The sequence below is a fragment of the Balaenoptera physalus genome (assembly GCF_965194825.1).
Source record: "Balaenoptera physalus genome assembly, chromosome: 16".
In the NCBI taxonomy this organism is placed as follows: domain Eukaryota; kingdom Metazoa; phylum Chordata; class Mammalia; order Artiodactyla; family Balaenopteridae; genus Balaenoptera; species Balaenoptera physalus.
In genome coordinates, this window is record NC_138898.1 from 84,783,831 (window position 1) to 84,800,887 (window position 17,057).

The 17,057-nt window shown below is 50.4% G+C and overlaps 1 protein-coding gene across 16 annotated transcripts in view; it reads right to left on the minus strand.

Annotated features, from left to right (window-relative positions):
* The window catches only part of CUX1 (cut like homeobox 1), a 371,169-nt gene that overhangs the window by 163,370 nt on the left and 190,742 nt on the right, over positions 1 to 17,057 (minus strand). For all 16 annotated transcript variants that reach the window (XM_082431223.1, XM_082431222.1, XM_082431221.1 and 13 more), the window contains exon 4: positions 5,970 to 6,048. In XM_082431223.1, the coding sequence (XP_082287349.1) occupies positions 5,970 to 6,048 (79 nt within the window). The remainder of the gene's footprint in view (positions 1 to 5,969; positions 6,049 to 17,057) is intronic.

Below are 17,057 nucleotides of genomic sequence, written 5' to 3' on the forward strand. Positions count from 1 at the left end.
CAGATACAGACTCCAGTGCAGAAGGACGCTGGTCTCCCGGTTAGGGAGTCTGTCATCGAGGGCTCCCCATCCCGGGGGGCCTCGCCCAGGTGTCCTCAACCAAGTCACGTTGTTAGCAGATACCTATGATGCTTTTCCTCATGTGAGTAGCCATTAGCAAATTAATTAATATAAATCTCAGAGGTTATTAAAATAAAAAAATGTAAACATTTGCAAGTGTAAGGTATCGCTATGTTGATCATATAAATTACGATATAAAATCTGTGATAAGAATCACAGATGAAGCCATCTGGGTTAATGATGTAAAACTGTGACTTTATGAATCGAATTGTAGAACTACTTTCCTACTGCCATGATGTTGACGATAAAGGCAAAGACCACTTTCAACTAGAACAATGAGGGATGATTATCGAATTAGGGACAGGAGGCTAATTGGGCAAACTTCTTGTTGGTCTTCCTTTTAATTTTGTAAACCAGACGGAACCATGTAAACAATATTGCTACCAAAGACGGAGGAAGTACTGCTGCGTTAACTGGGCCCTGGGTTAGAGCCGTCCAAGTCTCCTTCCTCAAGCGTCTGTTCCTCTCCAACTTCACCCCCACCGGCCGAAACCAGGCGACCTCATCTCTCCCGCCCCACATCACCTTGGACCCCTTTCCGATCTGTTTCCAAACTGCAGTCAGGATGACTTTTTTCTTTTAATTAATTACTTACTTACTTAATTAATTACTTTGGGTTGTGTTGGGTCTTTGTTGCTGCGCGTGGGCCTTCTCTAGTTGCGGCGAGCGGGGGCTGCTGTTCGTAGCGGTGCGCGGGCTTCTCATTGCGGTGGCTTCTCTTGTTGTGGAGCACGGGCTCTAGGCGCGCGGGCTTCAGTAGTTGTGGCTCGCGGGCTCTAGAGCGCAGGTTCAGTAATTGTGGCACACGGGCTTAGGTGCTCCGCGGCATGTGGGATCTTCCCGGACCAGGGCTCGAACCCGTGTCCCCTGCACGGGCAGGTGGATTCTTAACCACTGCCACCAGGGAAGCCCCAGGATGACTTTTTTATTATGCAAATCTGACCATGTCATTTCCCTGCTTAAAATTCATCAATGGTTTGTTAAAGTCCAGAATCCTTTGCATACCCTACCGGGCCCCTCCCTGCCGAGTCAGTGCATTCCCTTGACCTAGGCACGACCAGGAACAGGGCCCCTGCACTGCAGATGGTGTCCTGCTGTGGGTGATAACGGTACGTGGCCACTCTCGTCACTGCCCTCTCCTCCTCGTGCTCCCTGGGCTCACAGCCGCCTCCGACCCTGCCCCATCCTTCCCCACCTACACACTCGTGCCCAGTGGGCTCTGCCTTCCAAGCACTTATCACACCTAAAATTCAATCATTATCTGTGTGATGACTTTTTTTTTTTTTGGCCGTGCTGTGTGGCCTGTGGGAATCTTAGTTCCCCGACCAGGGATGGAACCTGTGCCCCCTGCATTGGAAGCGTGAAGTCTTAACCACTGGACCGCCAGGGAAGTCCCTGTGTGAAGACTTTTGGATGCCCACATTCCCACCAGACTCGAGTCCACGAGAACAGGAAGCTGTCGGTGCCATCCCCGGCACTCAGCAGGGTTCCTGAGACACAGCGGGGGGGACAGGTGCTGGCCTGGTAGCCCCACAGAGCCAAGGGTCACAGCGGCGGGGAAGGAGAGCATGCTTTGGTTGAAGTGGCAGGATATTTCTGATAAAAAGCATCTTAAAATACCCTCAAAACTGACGAGGGGATGAGGAGCGATCTGCTGACAAGTGAGAAAGAGGTAAACATGGGGTCTTAACTATGGCAACTGTTCAGAGGATGCATCAGGACAATTATGTCTTTAAATGTTTACTCAGTGTCTTTAATCCGAAGGAGACTTTTGGAAGGAGAAATAACACTACTTGGGATTTTCAGACGTGGAAGATGAGAGGAGGGAGGAGCCGGGTGACCCCACTGTTTCTTTTGCCTTGAACAATGGAGTCGCACCACCGGGGGAAGGAAAGGGCTGGGGTGGAGCGGGGTCCACTGCTCCATGCTCGGGGCTGGGTGTGTAAAGCTTGGGATGCCAGCCGGACAGCTACTCAACCCAACACAGATTCTGGACGCCAGTACTGGCCACCAAAACCCAAGGCCTTTGAAGCGCACGTGCTGGTTTGATGAACCCCGAATGCTAAGCGTTATATAAATGTCTCTGCAGGCAGGCAAATCTTTACAGAGTGACAGCAAAGCAAAAGGAGAGTTCAGAGAGCTAGTAAACTGCTCCATCTCCAGGAAAGATACATTCTGTTCTCTCGTAACTTAGGTGGTTATATGCACCAGAGGGCTCTTCCCCAACGGCAAGCTGTCAATCTCAGGATAGGTTCAATGCGAACAACTACGGTGCGATACCGATAAACCTCAGGAAGCATCCTGAAGAAATAATTTGATCCATTAATTTAATCATTCATTCGACAAATATTTATCGAGTTTCTGCTACGTGACAGGCGCCGGGGTAGACACCAGGCACATAATCAGGGACGAGACAACCCTGCCCCAGTCTCTGCCCAGCCAGGAAGGAAAAGAGCTGAGTAGCAAGTACAGTAAGTCCCCTACCTACGAACCTTCGAGTTGCGAACTTTCAAAGATGCGAACGTGCCCCTGTATGCCAGCTGTTGTACTGTACTTGTGTACTTTTCAAGGGACTGTAAGATTAAAAATGGTTTCTTTTACTTTTTGTGTTTGTTTTTTACGTATTATTTGTGTGAAAAGTATTATAAACCGATTACAGTACAGTACTATATAGCCGATTGTGTTAGTTGGGTACCTAGGCTAACTTCGTCGGACTTATGAACAAACTGGATTTATGAACGTGCTCTCGGAACAGAACTCGTTCGTATGTAGGGGACTTACTGTAGTTATAACAAAGGTAAACAGACCCAGGGTGTGGGGAGCGGGGTGTGTGTGCGCGCGAAGGGCACACCTAGGCTGGACCTGGGAGGTCAAGAAGCAGCGTCTCAACAAGTCAATCTGGAGGAGCTGGAAGAGATCAGCTCAGAATGGGCTGGGCCTGCCCACGGCGAGGAGAAGGACCCATTCCTGCTGGCAGGAAGCCTGGCATCGCCACACTGTGGACACGGGAGAGGTGGCCTGAACCGCAGAGTGGAGGGCGGAGGTTGGGATGGAGAGAAGTGGATGGAATCGAGGACCTTCTGGGGGTAGGACGGCCAGGGCTTGTTGACCCAGTGCTCTGGCGTGAGCACCGGGGTGGCAGGTGGTGTCACTCGCCAAGAGAAGGAGACTGTTTCCTCTGGACACACTGGGTCATTTCAGGTGCCCCTCAGTCAGTCCAGCGGGGATGTCCAGGAGGATATACAGGCTGACACTCAGGGGCGAGAACCGAACTACCGAACTGAAACAAAGCTCCAAGAGCCACCAGCGTGACCCCTGGTGCATTCCGCTGCCAAGGACCCTGGATGGCTCTGGGTGAACAGCCTCATGTCACATGTCAACAGCTGTGCTATGCCAGGCCCTACTCCAGGTGCTAGGCACAGAGCGATCAAGCAAAACTGTCCTCAGAGAGCTTTCATTCTAGTAGGACCAGCAGATAAGGAACAAGAAAACACACAGGTAAGTAAAATGTCCAAAAGTGTGGCAGCGGTGGTGGTGATGTGGTAGGGCTGGCTGGTCACCTCTTCCCGGGCTCCTGGAGCTGGGCCACATGGCCAAAATACCCTTCCCATTATTTCCAAGAGCTTCCTTTATTTTCCTGAGATAGCATAAGTTGTTATTTCTTGAAACCAGAACTCGACACACCCCACCTACATTTCTGGATTCAGCTGGATTGAAGCCTGGAGCACACAGACAGTTAAGGCCCCCCAAGTCTCCCCAGCTGTGTGACTGACCGTCAGTAAATGCACTGCTATTGACCAGGCCCTTCCTGTAAGCCTCAGCCACACGATTACTTCATCTGAGCAATAAGCGGACTTCAAAACACAGGTTGAGGGCTCCAAGCTCCATTGCTGCTTTTCAAGTAGTTGTTAGATGTGTCAGACCACAGTGTTTGTAAGAGAAATATCTGGGAGGCGGGTAAAGGTGATCTACGTGGTGTGCAAATGTACTCTGATTAACTCATTATTACAGACAACGTCAAACATTATTCACCCCCACCACCTGAAATTAAAACTGCCAGCCATAAATGATAATTACAAAGAAAATCACCAGTATAAGGAAAATGCTGACGGGATAACATTAAGTGAAAAAAGCAGACTATAACTATATAGTCATGTTATGATCAGAGTTCCATAAAAATTATATACGTATATGAATAAGGACTGCTCAGGCAAAGAGGAGTGTTGATGAGAAGAGTGGTCTCGTTTTTGTCTGTAAGAAGTCAAGATGGAAAATAACTGCAGAAGAAGAAACCCAACGACTCGTTCAAGTGGCTTCCCAGTGGAGAAACCTCACTAAGGGAAAACCCAGAGACAAATCAGACTTTTAAAAAGAGTGTAGATTATTTAGAAAACAGTAGCTGCAGGCTCTCTGGGTCTCTGGCAAAGGCAAAATAAACCAGGCCCCTTTCAACTAAGTCACCAACACAAAACTAGCACTTGCACAAGAAAATGCAAGTGGGTCCACCAAACTGCCAGAGCCTGAGAAAGAGAGCCCTGAATGATCCATTTATTGTGAAGCAGCCTCCACATGAGCCTCAGTCAGAGTATTCAGGAAACCCCTAGGTGGACACAAACTCTTGCAGAAAACCAAAGGGCTAGAATGTGGAACTAAGAGTGGGGTAAGCTCATAAGACAGCAAAAGGTTAGAACAAAGACAACCCCTCTCCATCACTAGGCTGTTCCCCTACCTTATTCCATTTTACAGATGAGAAAATTGAGGTTCAGAGAGGGAAAAGGGATGTGACCAAGACCTCACAACAAGGCCCTGGCGGGAGAATCTGGATCTCCCTACCCCCGTCCGAAGGGTCTAATGTACTTTCTGCTGTCCGTAGCTTGGTGCGGCCTCTGTTAACCCCGGCTCCCAGAGGGGACAGCAAAGCCCTCAGTGGACCTGAATTAGAATACAATACAGAAACAAAGGAGACTTGTTTCTGCTTTGCTTTGTTAGAGCAGTTCTAGTAATATCAGTGACGCACAGAGGATTCCTAATGAGGGCAAGTGCACAGCTCTAATGGGTGGGGAGGGGAGGGTGGCGGTAACTGGGTTTCCTTGGTCAGCACAAGATGACATTCAAGTGGCTAATTTTCAGATCTGAGTCTTTTCAGGACTGAGTTGGGACCCATGTGATCATGTCCATCACCTCCCCACGGATTAGGTGAGTGGACTGCCTGAGAACAGAGGATCGATGGGACCAGTGGGTGCTCTAAATTCTGCCTCACTTTTCTAGAATAAGGAATGGGGAGCCATTATCTCTCTGAATGCATAGCAAGCATTATTAAAATTTTAACTCTTTAGTTCCTTCAAAAGAAAAAACAACCCATATATACTGTAGTTAAATGGGCTACCGCTTGCCCTTGGATATTAAGTGAAAGACTTGGCCAGAGGCCACTGATTCCCTGGACGACCTGGGAGGGGAGCAAGGCATTCCAGGTGCCCTATCAGGGCCATTCCTGAACGTGGAATTGGTCAGCCCAGAACCGTGAATATCCAGGACGTCTGCATAGCGCACACGCGGGTTCTCTTTCTTCTCTGTGAAACGTGCAGCATTTTAAACCAAAGCTAAAGGTAGCCCCACAGGTCTGAGTTTCTGCATTTCCAAAGGCATCAACTGGAGGCAACTCCATTACTTCAGCAAATACGCATCTGATTTCCATACTCATCCCAAGTCTGGGTTTTGGAGAATTCACATTCCCAGAACTCCCCAGTTTCCTGGGGAAGTTGCCTTAGGGAGGCTGAGAAGGATCAGCCAGAAGCCCACTGACTCACCAGACGCCATGCCCGCAGGTGGGCTACAAGCGCTGGGCTTACCTGGAACATCAATCAATCTCTTGTAGACATTCAAGAAGGCCGCCTCAGCTTCTTTGCTTCTTTTACTCAGTGCATCAATCTGAAGAGGAATGGGAGAAAGAAAAGAAAAACAAAGAGCTCAAAATTTGTCAAGAGGTAATTTAAAAATCATTACACGTCAAATGGAAGTCTGATTGCTCCATGTAAATGCCGGACAGCTGGGCCTTCAACCTCTTAAACGTCTGCAAACATGCGAGAGGGAGGCAACCCACGTGGGCCCGCCCGTGAGGGGGAGCGAGGCAGGAGCGGTCCCATCGCTTGACGGAGTGGGGACTCTCCACGGAGAATGTGGTCTCTTTCCTTCTTCCACCAGTGTAGACTATGAGCTGACCACATGCCAGACGCTGTGCCGGAGGCGGGACACAGAGGGACAGCCCTCAGCCCCAGGGGCTCGGGGTCCAGTAGGGGAACAGGTTATGTGAATGACTAGGGAAATCCCAGCCGGGAAAGTGCTCGGTAAGCACAGCCGTGGGGACACCGAGAAGGGGACGTCAAGCAAGAAAGCAGGTGACATTTGAGCAGAGTCGTCAAGAGCAGCTCACCAGGTGAAGAGGTGACACGAAAGGGGAGGAACACATTCAAACACCAAAGTTCTGAAACCTGGGGGTCCTTAGGTCCTCTTTAAGAATTTTATGAAAGCCGGGGCTTCCCTGGTGGTGCAGTGGTTAAGAATCCGCCTGCCAATGCAGGGGACACGGGTTCGAGCCCTGGTTCGGGAAGATCTCACATGCCGCGGAGGAACTAAGCCCACGTGCCACAACTACTGAAGCCTGTGCGCCTAGAGCCCGTGCTCCGCAACAAGAGAAGCCACCACAATAAGAAGCCCTTGCACCGCAGCGAAGAGTGGCCCCCGCAAACCGCAACTAGAGAAAGCCCATGCGCAGCAACGAAGACCCAAAGCAGCCAAAAATTAAAATAAAATAAATTTTAAAAAAAGGAATTTTATGAAAGCCAAGGACCCTCTCCTAGAAACACACACACACAGGGTTACACACTCTACTTTAGGACACTCATGTGTCCACGTGTGTTCTGTCCATAGAAGCCAGATTAAGAACTGTGGATATGGCTGTAACCCCAGGGAATGTGGGGCTGCTCGGGGGGGGGTGTGTGTGGACATGGATACATGGGTGTGAGACTGGATAGGTGAGGGGGTCGGTGCTGGTGGAGGAGGATGACCTTCACCGTCTGGGCCTGAGTCAGAGTGGAAGGAGGACAGGAGGGGCCAGGCAGGAGGCGACCATTCCTAGGTTGTTGCCGCTGCCCTGGTGAGAATGTGCAGGGCAGTGGCGCTGGGGACTGAGGGAAAGAGGCCAAGCAGAGAGATTAGGTCCAGCTGAGCTGATGTGAGACATGGAGGGTCCAGGTGAGTTAAGGACGGTGCCCAGGTTTCTAGCTTAGGCAACGGCGAGTTCCTGTGACGGTGGCCAGGATCAGTGTGTCTCATAAACAAACCCAGCTGAGCTGGTTTCCCTCCAGTGAAAAGTCTCTTCATCAAAGAAAGGTGACGCATCCCAAGCAAGCTGGACACACATCCAAAGAGGCTTCTGTGGTTGGATGGACTCAGTATGTATTTTGCTCCCATAACATGCTTGCTGAGACAACAGATCACTTTTTACCCCTGAAGCGTGCAAGATTCTACATGCACGGAGTTCACGTTGGCTCAGGAAAAGGACACTAAATTATATATTCCTCTGTCCCCTCACAGAATTATACTCTGTCTCCAACGTTATTAAAGAGGCAAAAGAAGTGGCGTAATTACAGGGCCTCTCACCTGAGCCAACCAACAATTTGTTAAGGGCTGAGAGAGGTGACCTGATTAAGGATGGGAAGACCCTGGGGAGGGGGACACAAAGGCTGTGGGAAGGGGAGCAGGGCAGGTCTCAGGAAATCCAATACAGAGCAAAAAAGGGCAATGCATGCATTTCCAACTTCTACCAAGCTGTGCTGGAAAATTCCTACTTGAAGTCAGTCGACGAGAACTCAGACACGTTCCCTCCACGCCCCCGATAAAATAAGCTTGTGATTTAGGTGTTGGGCATGTTTTCTGAATAATCCACAAGGACTACTTAAAAACGATAAAGATGGCTGGCTATTTTTAAAATATTCTTTTTCTTTTCCCCTCTGATTCTTAGCAGTTCATGCTCATTGCACAATTAGAAATATATCAAAAACTAAAGAGAAAATTAACACCGTAATTCTGCCATTCACCAGTGGAAGTCATGCCTCTGTCTGTAGTTCCCTTTAATTCTGAATGAAATGTAGGCATGTAGGCAAACTATAGAGACAGTAGATTAGTGGTTGTCTAAGGTTGGGGACCGGGAGGATGACGGCTAAGGGGTGTAGGTTTCTTTCTGGGGTGAGGAAAAGTTCTACAATTGATCGGGACTGCAGTAAACGTCAATGAACTGCCGAGTTCAAATGGGTGAATTATATGGTATGTGAGTTACATCTCAATAAAGCTGTCACAAATGTCTGCGTGTATATTTGAAATCAAACCATATGGAAAATTTTGTACTGTGCTTTCATGAACATATAAAGTCTTTCCAAATGTCTATTACAAAATTTGGAAAATGTCTTAATAGTATTATTTCAACTGTACCTAACCACCAACTACATAGATGTTGTGTGTAAAACTGGATATTTGGAGTTGCCTTTCCAGACGTCTGGAGCTTTCCCTGTGCTCCGGGCCTTTCTGCCACCTCCTGAGAGAGGTGCCCACGGGCAGCAGTCTGCCCAGGAAGCAGGAAAGAGGCCCTGGTGGCTCTCTGCACCTCTCAACACCCAGAGGGTTCTCTGCTCGGCTCCGGATCTGCCTAGGGAGGGCCCCCCGCTTCCTAGGGATTCTGAGCCCACAAAGGCGGCTGCCTCTAGAGTGGGCAGAGGATGGGATCTGGAAGGATCCTGAACACTGTCTTCTCTCTCCCTTATGGGTTGTTGAGGGGGGACGTGGGATTGGCAATCTACACAACACACTTGGGACTGTTACAGATTGCACTGTGCCCCTGCCCTGAAAGCCCTAACCCTCAGTACCTGTGAATGTGGCTTTATTTGGAAATGGGGTCTTGGCAGATGACCAAGTTAAGATGAGGTCCTTAAGGGGAGCCCTAATCCAACAGGACTTGTCCTTATAAAAAGGGGAAATTTGGACACAGAGACAGTCACACACACAGGAGAACCCCATGTGAACGTGAAGGCGGGGATTGGGGTGATGCACCTACAAACCAAGGAACGCCAGAGACGGCCAGCAAACCTTCAGAAGCCGGGGGAGGGGTCTGGAACAGACCCTCACAGTCCTCAGAAGGAACCAGCCCTGCCCATGCCTTGATCTTGGCCTTCTGGTCTCCAGACTGTGAGAAGTAAACATCTGCTGTTTAAGCTGCTCAGTTTGCGGTACTTGGTTGCGGCAATTAGTACGGGAACCACGAATCTGCGTCGTCTTCCCATCCCCCTTCCACAGACGCAAGAACATTCAACCGAGTCCTGAGAGAACAAGGCCAGGTTGCTGAGTTTAACTCATTAGGCAACTGGACTGAGGTTTCTTAAGAGAGGTGATGAGAAGTCCACGCGTGGGTGAGTTGCTCCTTGATGAGGTCTCCCGAGCCTCCTTCTGAGGTTTCCAAACCTGGAAGAATTTGTTGATTCTGGTGATTTTGAGACTTTCTCTGCTCGCTCACTCTTTCGACTCCCCCCACGGCCTCTGCCCTTGTCCAAGAACAGGCCTCGGGCTCTGAGTTTTGGTCTGTCCTCTCCCTTTCCCAGCCCCACCTTTGCTGGGGTGGGCCTTCCCTAGAAGGCCTAGCCATGCTTCCAGAGCCAGTGCACGTCTCATTGGCCCCAGGATGCGTGTGCCGGGTTCCCCTGGGGCCAGGCTGGCCGGCCTTGCAGGGTCCAGGGCTGGGCGGGTGGGTGAGCTCCCGTGGGTGAAGCACTCAGTGCCTAGCGCAGGGAAGTAGGGCCCTGTCTGTCCTCCTTATCCTTCAGTGAGGGAGGAAAGAGACGGGGTCATCTTCATCCTCACGCCCTCTGCGCCCGCCTTGGAGCCAGGACTTGGCATGGCACCCCCTCACACGGTGGGAGAGGTTTGTGAATGAGAAGAGGTTTGGGGTGAGGTCTTAGGCACAGATGGTTGTAAGTCGGATCCTAGGTTAGACATTCTGGCTACTTAATATGCAAAGATAACCCGAGGGAGAGATCCTTTCTACCATCCCCACACCCGCAAGGCCACTGTGAGGGGCGGCAAAGGACAGAGGGGCTGCTGGTGGCGGAGCTGGGACAGATCTGGAGAAGCTCTGACGGCGCTCAGGCCCTGGGTAAAACCTGTTCTGCTCCGGGGATCGACCTCACCTCCTGCCACGCCTCACACTCCGGCCACGCCCGGCTACTCCCTGTTCCCTGAATACACGAGAGCGATTTCCCCGCAGCCTGGAAGGCGCCTCCTTGGAATGTTCCTCTGATCCACCAGGCTCAGCTGATCCAGCTCTGGGCTGCCGGCCACTCCCGTCACCATATGGGATTGCCCGGAAGGTCCAGGACTGCAGACAAGGCTCCGCTGGGAGATCTTAGATTCCTTGAGAGCCCACCCTAGGCTTTCCTCCTGATGACCAGTACGTAGTAGGTGTTTAATACCTTTTTATTGTGTGAATGAAAATTTACCTAAATTGGTCAACTGTTCTACCTGCAGAAGTGAGCAAATGGTTAAGGGATGCAGTTTTAAGTCTTTATGAAAATGCTCAACATGTAGAGTTCTTTGATTTTCGGCGTGTGTTTCACGTGCTCCTATGATGACAGCCGCTTGGCTGAAGCCAGCGCACGGGAGGCCTCCTTCCCCACTGCGCATGCCTGGAGAGCCCTGGCCAGCCTCCTGCAGGGAGCTCCGTGTCCCCACTCTACGGAGAGGCCCAGTGCTTCTATCATGAGTTTCCTGGATCCAACAGTTACCCTTTCAACAGCATCACTTTTATAATGCGGAGTTTGGTTTTTCTGTAATAAGGATGAAAATTCAAGATAAAGGTCTACAGAAAGCTATCTTATTCCAAATCTCAATCAATGTTTGCTTCCAATAGGATGAAAAGTCAGAGACCAGGGTTAGAGGCCAAGTTCATGGAAATCGACTGCAAGACCCCCGAGATTTAGAAGGGGTGAGGGAGCACCTGACCATTCAGGAGCCAGCAGAACTGCGCTGTGGGGCTTGGGGCATTGTGTGGAGTACGAGTCACTGCTTCCCTCACTGTCTGCCCTCCCTGTGAGGGCATCGCACGTCTCTGCCCACTGCCACGTGACTTGGGGGGGCTTCCCGGCCCACGGGTGGCAGACTCGACTACGTGGAATATAAGGGGTGGTGCCACACACTTTGAGCGTAAGATTTAAGAGTGTGTGTGCGGTTCAGCTCTGGTACACTCTCTTTCTCTGCCGTGAGAATGGCGTGACCTTAGAGGAGCCGCTTCTTCCACTGGGATCTCTGAGTAAAGACAACACATGGTTCCAGAGCCATCCCGCCAACCCACAGCCCACATGTAACATGAATGAGAAATCGTCTCTTGTTGCCATTAGCCGCTGAGATCTAGGGTTGCTTGTTACTGCAGCGCGATCCAGCAAAGCGGCCTATTACAAGTCCTAACAGGTGATCACGTCTCTAGGATGAAGGCACAAAGTAAAAATAAGGAATAAACGACCAATAACGTGAGGGCCAAAGGATTTCTCTTCGTCTGCTGTGAAGCTTGATTGTTTATCTTTGCCAGGGGCAGGGCAGGGGGGAAGATGGTATGTGATCAAGGGAGAAAGGGCACAGGATTTAAAATCAGAAAAATGGATTTAAGACATGGCTCTATCACGCAGTTTGGAATACTGGGCCAGCTACATACCCTATGCCTCTACGAATTTCATTTTCTATGTGTCTAGGAAAAGATACTGATGAGAATACCTGCCTTGTAGGAACCCTAAGAGAATCGAATGAGACAGAAGATGTGACAACAGTGCAGAGCTAGTCACAAGCTGGTTTTCAGCGTTGGTGATAATTACTGACCCATGCTGTATTTAGGAGGAGAAACAGCATACAAATATCAACTAAATTAAGCACCAAAATTTCAGGGGGTTCAAGGAGAATTCACAAAGCATTAGTTTTGGTACGAAAGAAATCACCACTTTTAGAAGAATTAGCCTGTTAAGACCGCCTCTTACACAGCATTTCCAGAGGGTTGCTGCAACATTTCAGAGGCTTGGTTATGTCTTAAATGACATTCCCTGCAGAAACTCCCCCACCCACCTATAACTCAGAACATGAATGGGTTTGAGGCTTTGGGGTTTGTTACTGGAATTTTCAGCAGGAGTCTCCAGTTCTCTGCAGAGGAAGGAAATGTGGGGAGATCAAATACAAGCCTGAATTTTAACTGGAAGATGTTTTGTTTAGAACTGAGAAAAGGATCAAATAGTGTAATATTGACAGATGTGTAGATCCTCCTCCTTCTCTTCCAGCCTCGACCACTGGTGAGTCAAGAAGTCCTGCTCACCTGGCCTTAGAAATCAATTTCAGAATTAAAGTCTCTTTCCCTCCCTTGATGCTTCAGCCTTAATTGAAGCCCCCACCCCATGACTTCCAGTTTGGACACTGCAGACCAGTACTCAGAGGATCTCCCCGACGGCGGCCTCTCCTTGCCATGGAGCGTGAGGCGTCCTCCACGGTGGCCTTGGGTCATCGCCCCAGAGCCCAGAAGGAACACGCAGCCGCCCTGCCCTAACGGCTTCTCCTGGCTCCCCGACTACAATCCACACTCCTTGGGCTGGGCTTCCAGAACCCTTCCCAACACGGCCCTTGTTTACGCTGCCAACTTCACCTCCCACCAAGTCCCACCACTGCCCATGCTTCTCCACACCAGGCCTCGCCCTCCCACCAAGGCCCTGCCCCTTCACCCGCCGGTCTTCATACCCTAGGTCCTCCACCTGGAACGTTCTTCACCCCAGGCACGGGGGACCCAGTTCTCCCTTCATGGGTTGGCCTATGTGACACCTCCTCTGTGGGGTCCTCCCGACTTCCCCAGACACTGCTGGTCGCCTGGCTCTTGTGCCACCTGAGCTTGTTGTGAATCCCTCTGTGCCCACGTCCTGCACCGAGCGACGAGGCCTCCCATCTGAGAGCTTCCTTTCCACCACCCTGTGGTCTGTCCCAGGCCAGGCCAGCGTCACCTTCGTCTCTTGACTCCCGGCACCCAGGTCCTGACTGACACAGGAGGCCGCCTGGGGCGTGTCTGTGAATGAACGAGGGTAGATTCCAGGCTGCCCAGGCCAGGGGATTCCTCGAAACTCACGGGTGACTCCTGCAGCATCGATGACTGTGGAAGCTCAGGGTGGAGAAGGTAGTTTCCTACCATCGAGAGCTTCAAGAAGGCTGTTGCTGTCCACCGCACTATAGTCTAGTCCAAGAAGTGGGGAGCCATGAGAGTCCAGCTCTGATCTGGTTTAGGGGAGCCAACTGCCCTTGTCAGAACTAGAGGACCCTGGGGAGGCGGCGTCAGCGGAGGGAAGGGCAGGTAGGGGCTTTGCGGGTGGAGAGGAACCAGCCAGGGGGTGTCGTCTCTAAAACGGAGAAAATTAGACCTCCTCCTGGGCTTTTTGTAAGTATTAAAGAAATGTGTGCAAAGTGCCTGCAAGTGGGCCCAGCTCTTGGGAGGGACAGAGCCCCGCGGCGGCTGCTGTTAATGCAGAGGCTCTGCTTGTGGGCCAGTGACTCCAGCATCTCCCTGGGGGTGGCCTGAGTCTGGGGGCCACAACTGTTGCTCACCCAGCTCATGGTGAAAGGCATGCTATTCACCGGGTACCCTGAGCGGAGCGCTGTGGACGCCGGGCACAGCCCAGCTGGGCCACCCACCCACCGCCCACCCCCCCGGCCACACACAGAGTGCCCTGTCACACCAGCTGTGTAGCACAGACGGACAGCGGCGTGGACTTGGTGCAAGGGCCCAGGCATCACCAGAGAGGTACCGAACAGAATGACGGGCCTTGATGTCTGCCCAGTGCAGCGTATTTTGAAATGGAAATGGCTCATCCTTTCAGAGCATTGTCCGGCCTTGCCACGCACAGGTGGCAGGCAGGGCAGAGGCACCCGAGCCAGGACCTGGATACAGAGCCGGAAAGGCAGGGCCGAGCCCCAGCTCCAGCGCTGACAGAGGTACGCTAGCTCAACCCGAGTCAACCTCTCGGTGCCTCCGTTTCTTTGTCTGCAAGATGGGGAGGACTCTTGTGCAATGGTGACGGGGCCGCTGTGCTGGCAGCGCCGCTTCTCAGATGCAGAAACCGACCAAGTCACTCAGAACCCGGTCCGCGAGCAACCCCTCCTCCCCATAGGACGACACCCCAGCACAGCGCTGAGGCCGGGGGCCGCGCGGCCGGGGGAAGGAATGCGTGCTTTGAAGGAACGCAGACTTGGGTTTGAATCCAGTCCTGGCGCTGGTTACTGGAGGATCTGGAGGCGGGTTACTTAAACTATTTATGCCTCTGTCTCTTCATCTGTTTACTGAATTGCTGAGTTGTGAAATAAAATGTCGGTATCTGGTATGGTCGGGAGCTCGCAGCAGGTGAGTAAACATCTTTGCCTTCCTGAATAAATCCAAATCAGCACTCTTCCCACTACACCACAGGCCGTCCCCCTCTGCCATCAAACTGAGCAGGAAGCCAAAATGCTTAAGGTCTTGGGGGACAGAGACACTTAAACAACATTTAAGATACCACGGTAGCAATGGCACACTCAGGAACAATCCGTAAGCCTACACCCTGGGAATTTACAAGCTAGTGATTTAGAAATAAACACAGACCATTAACGGAATTTTCAAATCGATGTGCACTGCTGGACTATGGGCCAGTGAAGACCAGCGAGAGCTGCAGGGAAGAGAGAGAACAGTTTTGTCTCTACGTCTGGCTGCAGAATTCCTTCCAGAGCAAAACATGATGTGAAGAGCCACGTGGAATTCCAGAAGGCATGAGACTGACCAAGGTCCTGTCCAAAACAGAAGCGGACGCAGCCACAGCTTCCGAGTTCTAATTTTAACTGAACCCGGCCACGTAAGAGAGGAACATATTTTCTGAAAGAAGATCGCAGTAGCCGAGAGCCCAGTAATTCTTCTCTAAGTACACATCTACTTAATGCTTGGCAAGTACCAGTCTTGCTACTGCTGTGAGAGTTCTATGGGGAGACGAGAGAGGACGCCAGAGGGCAGGGGACCCTCTTCTGGCCCCCTGGCCACCTCTGGAGTGATGTGTAGAGAAGAGAGATTGGAAACGGGAGTGGGAGCCCGGCTGCCATCACCAGCTTTTGGTTCTCAAGGTCACGTTCCTTCATGACTTCCAACCCGCACACGGAGCGCAGGGAGGAAGGATCACGTTGGAGATACTCCCCATCGCAGAGAACTGAACAGGACTTGTTGGAAATCCATACGCTGCTCAGAGCAGGGGGCACAAAGCCCAGAGGACAGTTTTGGTTGTTAAGGCAGTGCAGTGTAGACCTGGGTAATGACACAAAATCACGTCTTATATAAACTGACGACATGTTCCTTAACTATGCCTCCAAGCCCAAAGATCCTAAGAGAATAAGCCTGGAGAATTCCAGAAGAGAGTGCCACGAAGAGTGAGTGGGGATGTGGGACCACAGAGAAGACCTGTGGCAGAGGGGACAGTAAGGGAGTAGTAAAGACAATAAAATAGCCGCAAGCATGTCATTCTTCCTTTACAGTTTACAAAGCCCTTTCAGGTACGTCTGACATCCTGGCTGTCGACATATACCTGAAGGGCTGTTGTGGGGAAGAAGGATTAGCCAGCTTCTCTCCCCCTGGAGCACAAACCAGAATCAACAGGCAGAAGTTACAGGAAGGCAGATCACAGCTTAACAGCAGGAAAACCTCTGCAAACAGCAGAGTGCTTCTGAGGAGGATTGTGCTGATGCCTGACTCACTAGTCTGTTCATTCCTTCACTCTGTCAATACAAGCGTTCAAGGAGTGGCTAAAACGTGCCAGGAGGTGTGCTAGCCTAGCCTCCGGGGCCAGAGCCTCCACTTCTGCCCCGAGAGGACACAGGGTGGAGGGTGCCGTCCCCCTACCCCCCACAGGCAAATCGCAGCAGGGCTGTGGAGAGGCTTCCCAGAGGACGAATGCCTACCCGAGATTTTAAAAACACTATTTTGTGAACAGATGATATGTATATAGTAAAAAAAAAAAAAAAAAAGTTTAGGTATAAAAGCATAGTGTTCAGCAAGGTTGCACAAGACAAGATCAATATACGAAAATCAACTTTCTTTCTATACACTAGCCAAAAACAATCTGGAAGTGAGATTAAGAAATGTTCGTGGATTGGAAGGCTTAATATTGTTAAGATGGCAAAAGTCCCAAATCGGTCCACAGGTACAATGCAATGCCTATCAAAATCCCAGCTGACTTCACTGAAGAATAAGACAAGCCAATCCTAAGGTTCATATGGAAAAGCCAAAACAATCTTGAAAAAGAAAAACAAAGTTGGAAGACTTACACCAATCTCAAAACTTACTACAAAGCTACATTAACCAAGACTGTGTGGTACTGGCTTAAGGACAGACGTACAGAACAATGGAATAGAGTAGAGAGTCAAGAAGTAAACCCTGACATTATGGCCAACTGATTTTTGACAAGGGAGAAAGGACAGTAGGGAAAGAATAGTCTTTGAACAGATGATACTGGGACAAGTGGTTATCCATGTGCAAAAGAACAAAGTTGGACCCCTATCTCACACTGTAGACAAAAATTAACTCAAAATGAATCAAAGACCAAAATGTAAAAGCTAAAGCTATAAAACTCTAAAAGGGAAACACAGGTGTAAATCTTCATGACCTTAGCTATGACACCAAAAGCACAAACGACAAGTGAAAAATGGATAAATCGGGTTTTACCAAATTTAAAACTATTGTGCTTCAAAGGACACTATCAAGAAAATGAAAAGACAACCCACAGAATGGGAGAAACTTTTTGCAAGTCATATACCTGATAAGGGATTAGTATCCAAATACAAAAAGACTTCTTACAACTCAACAATAA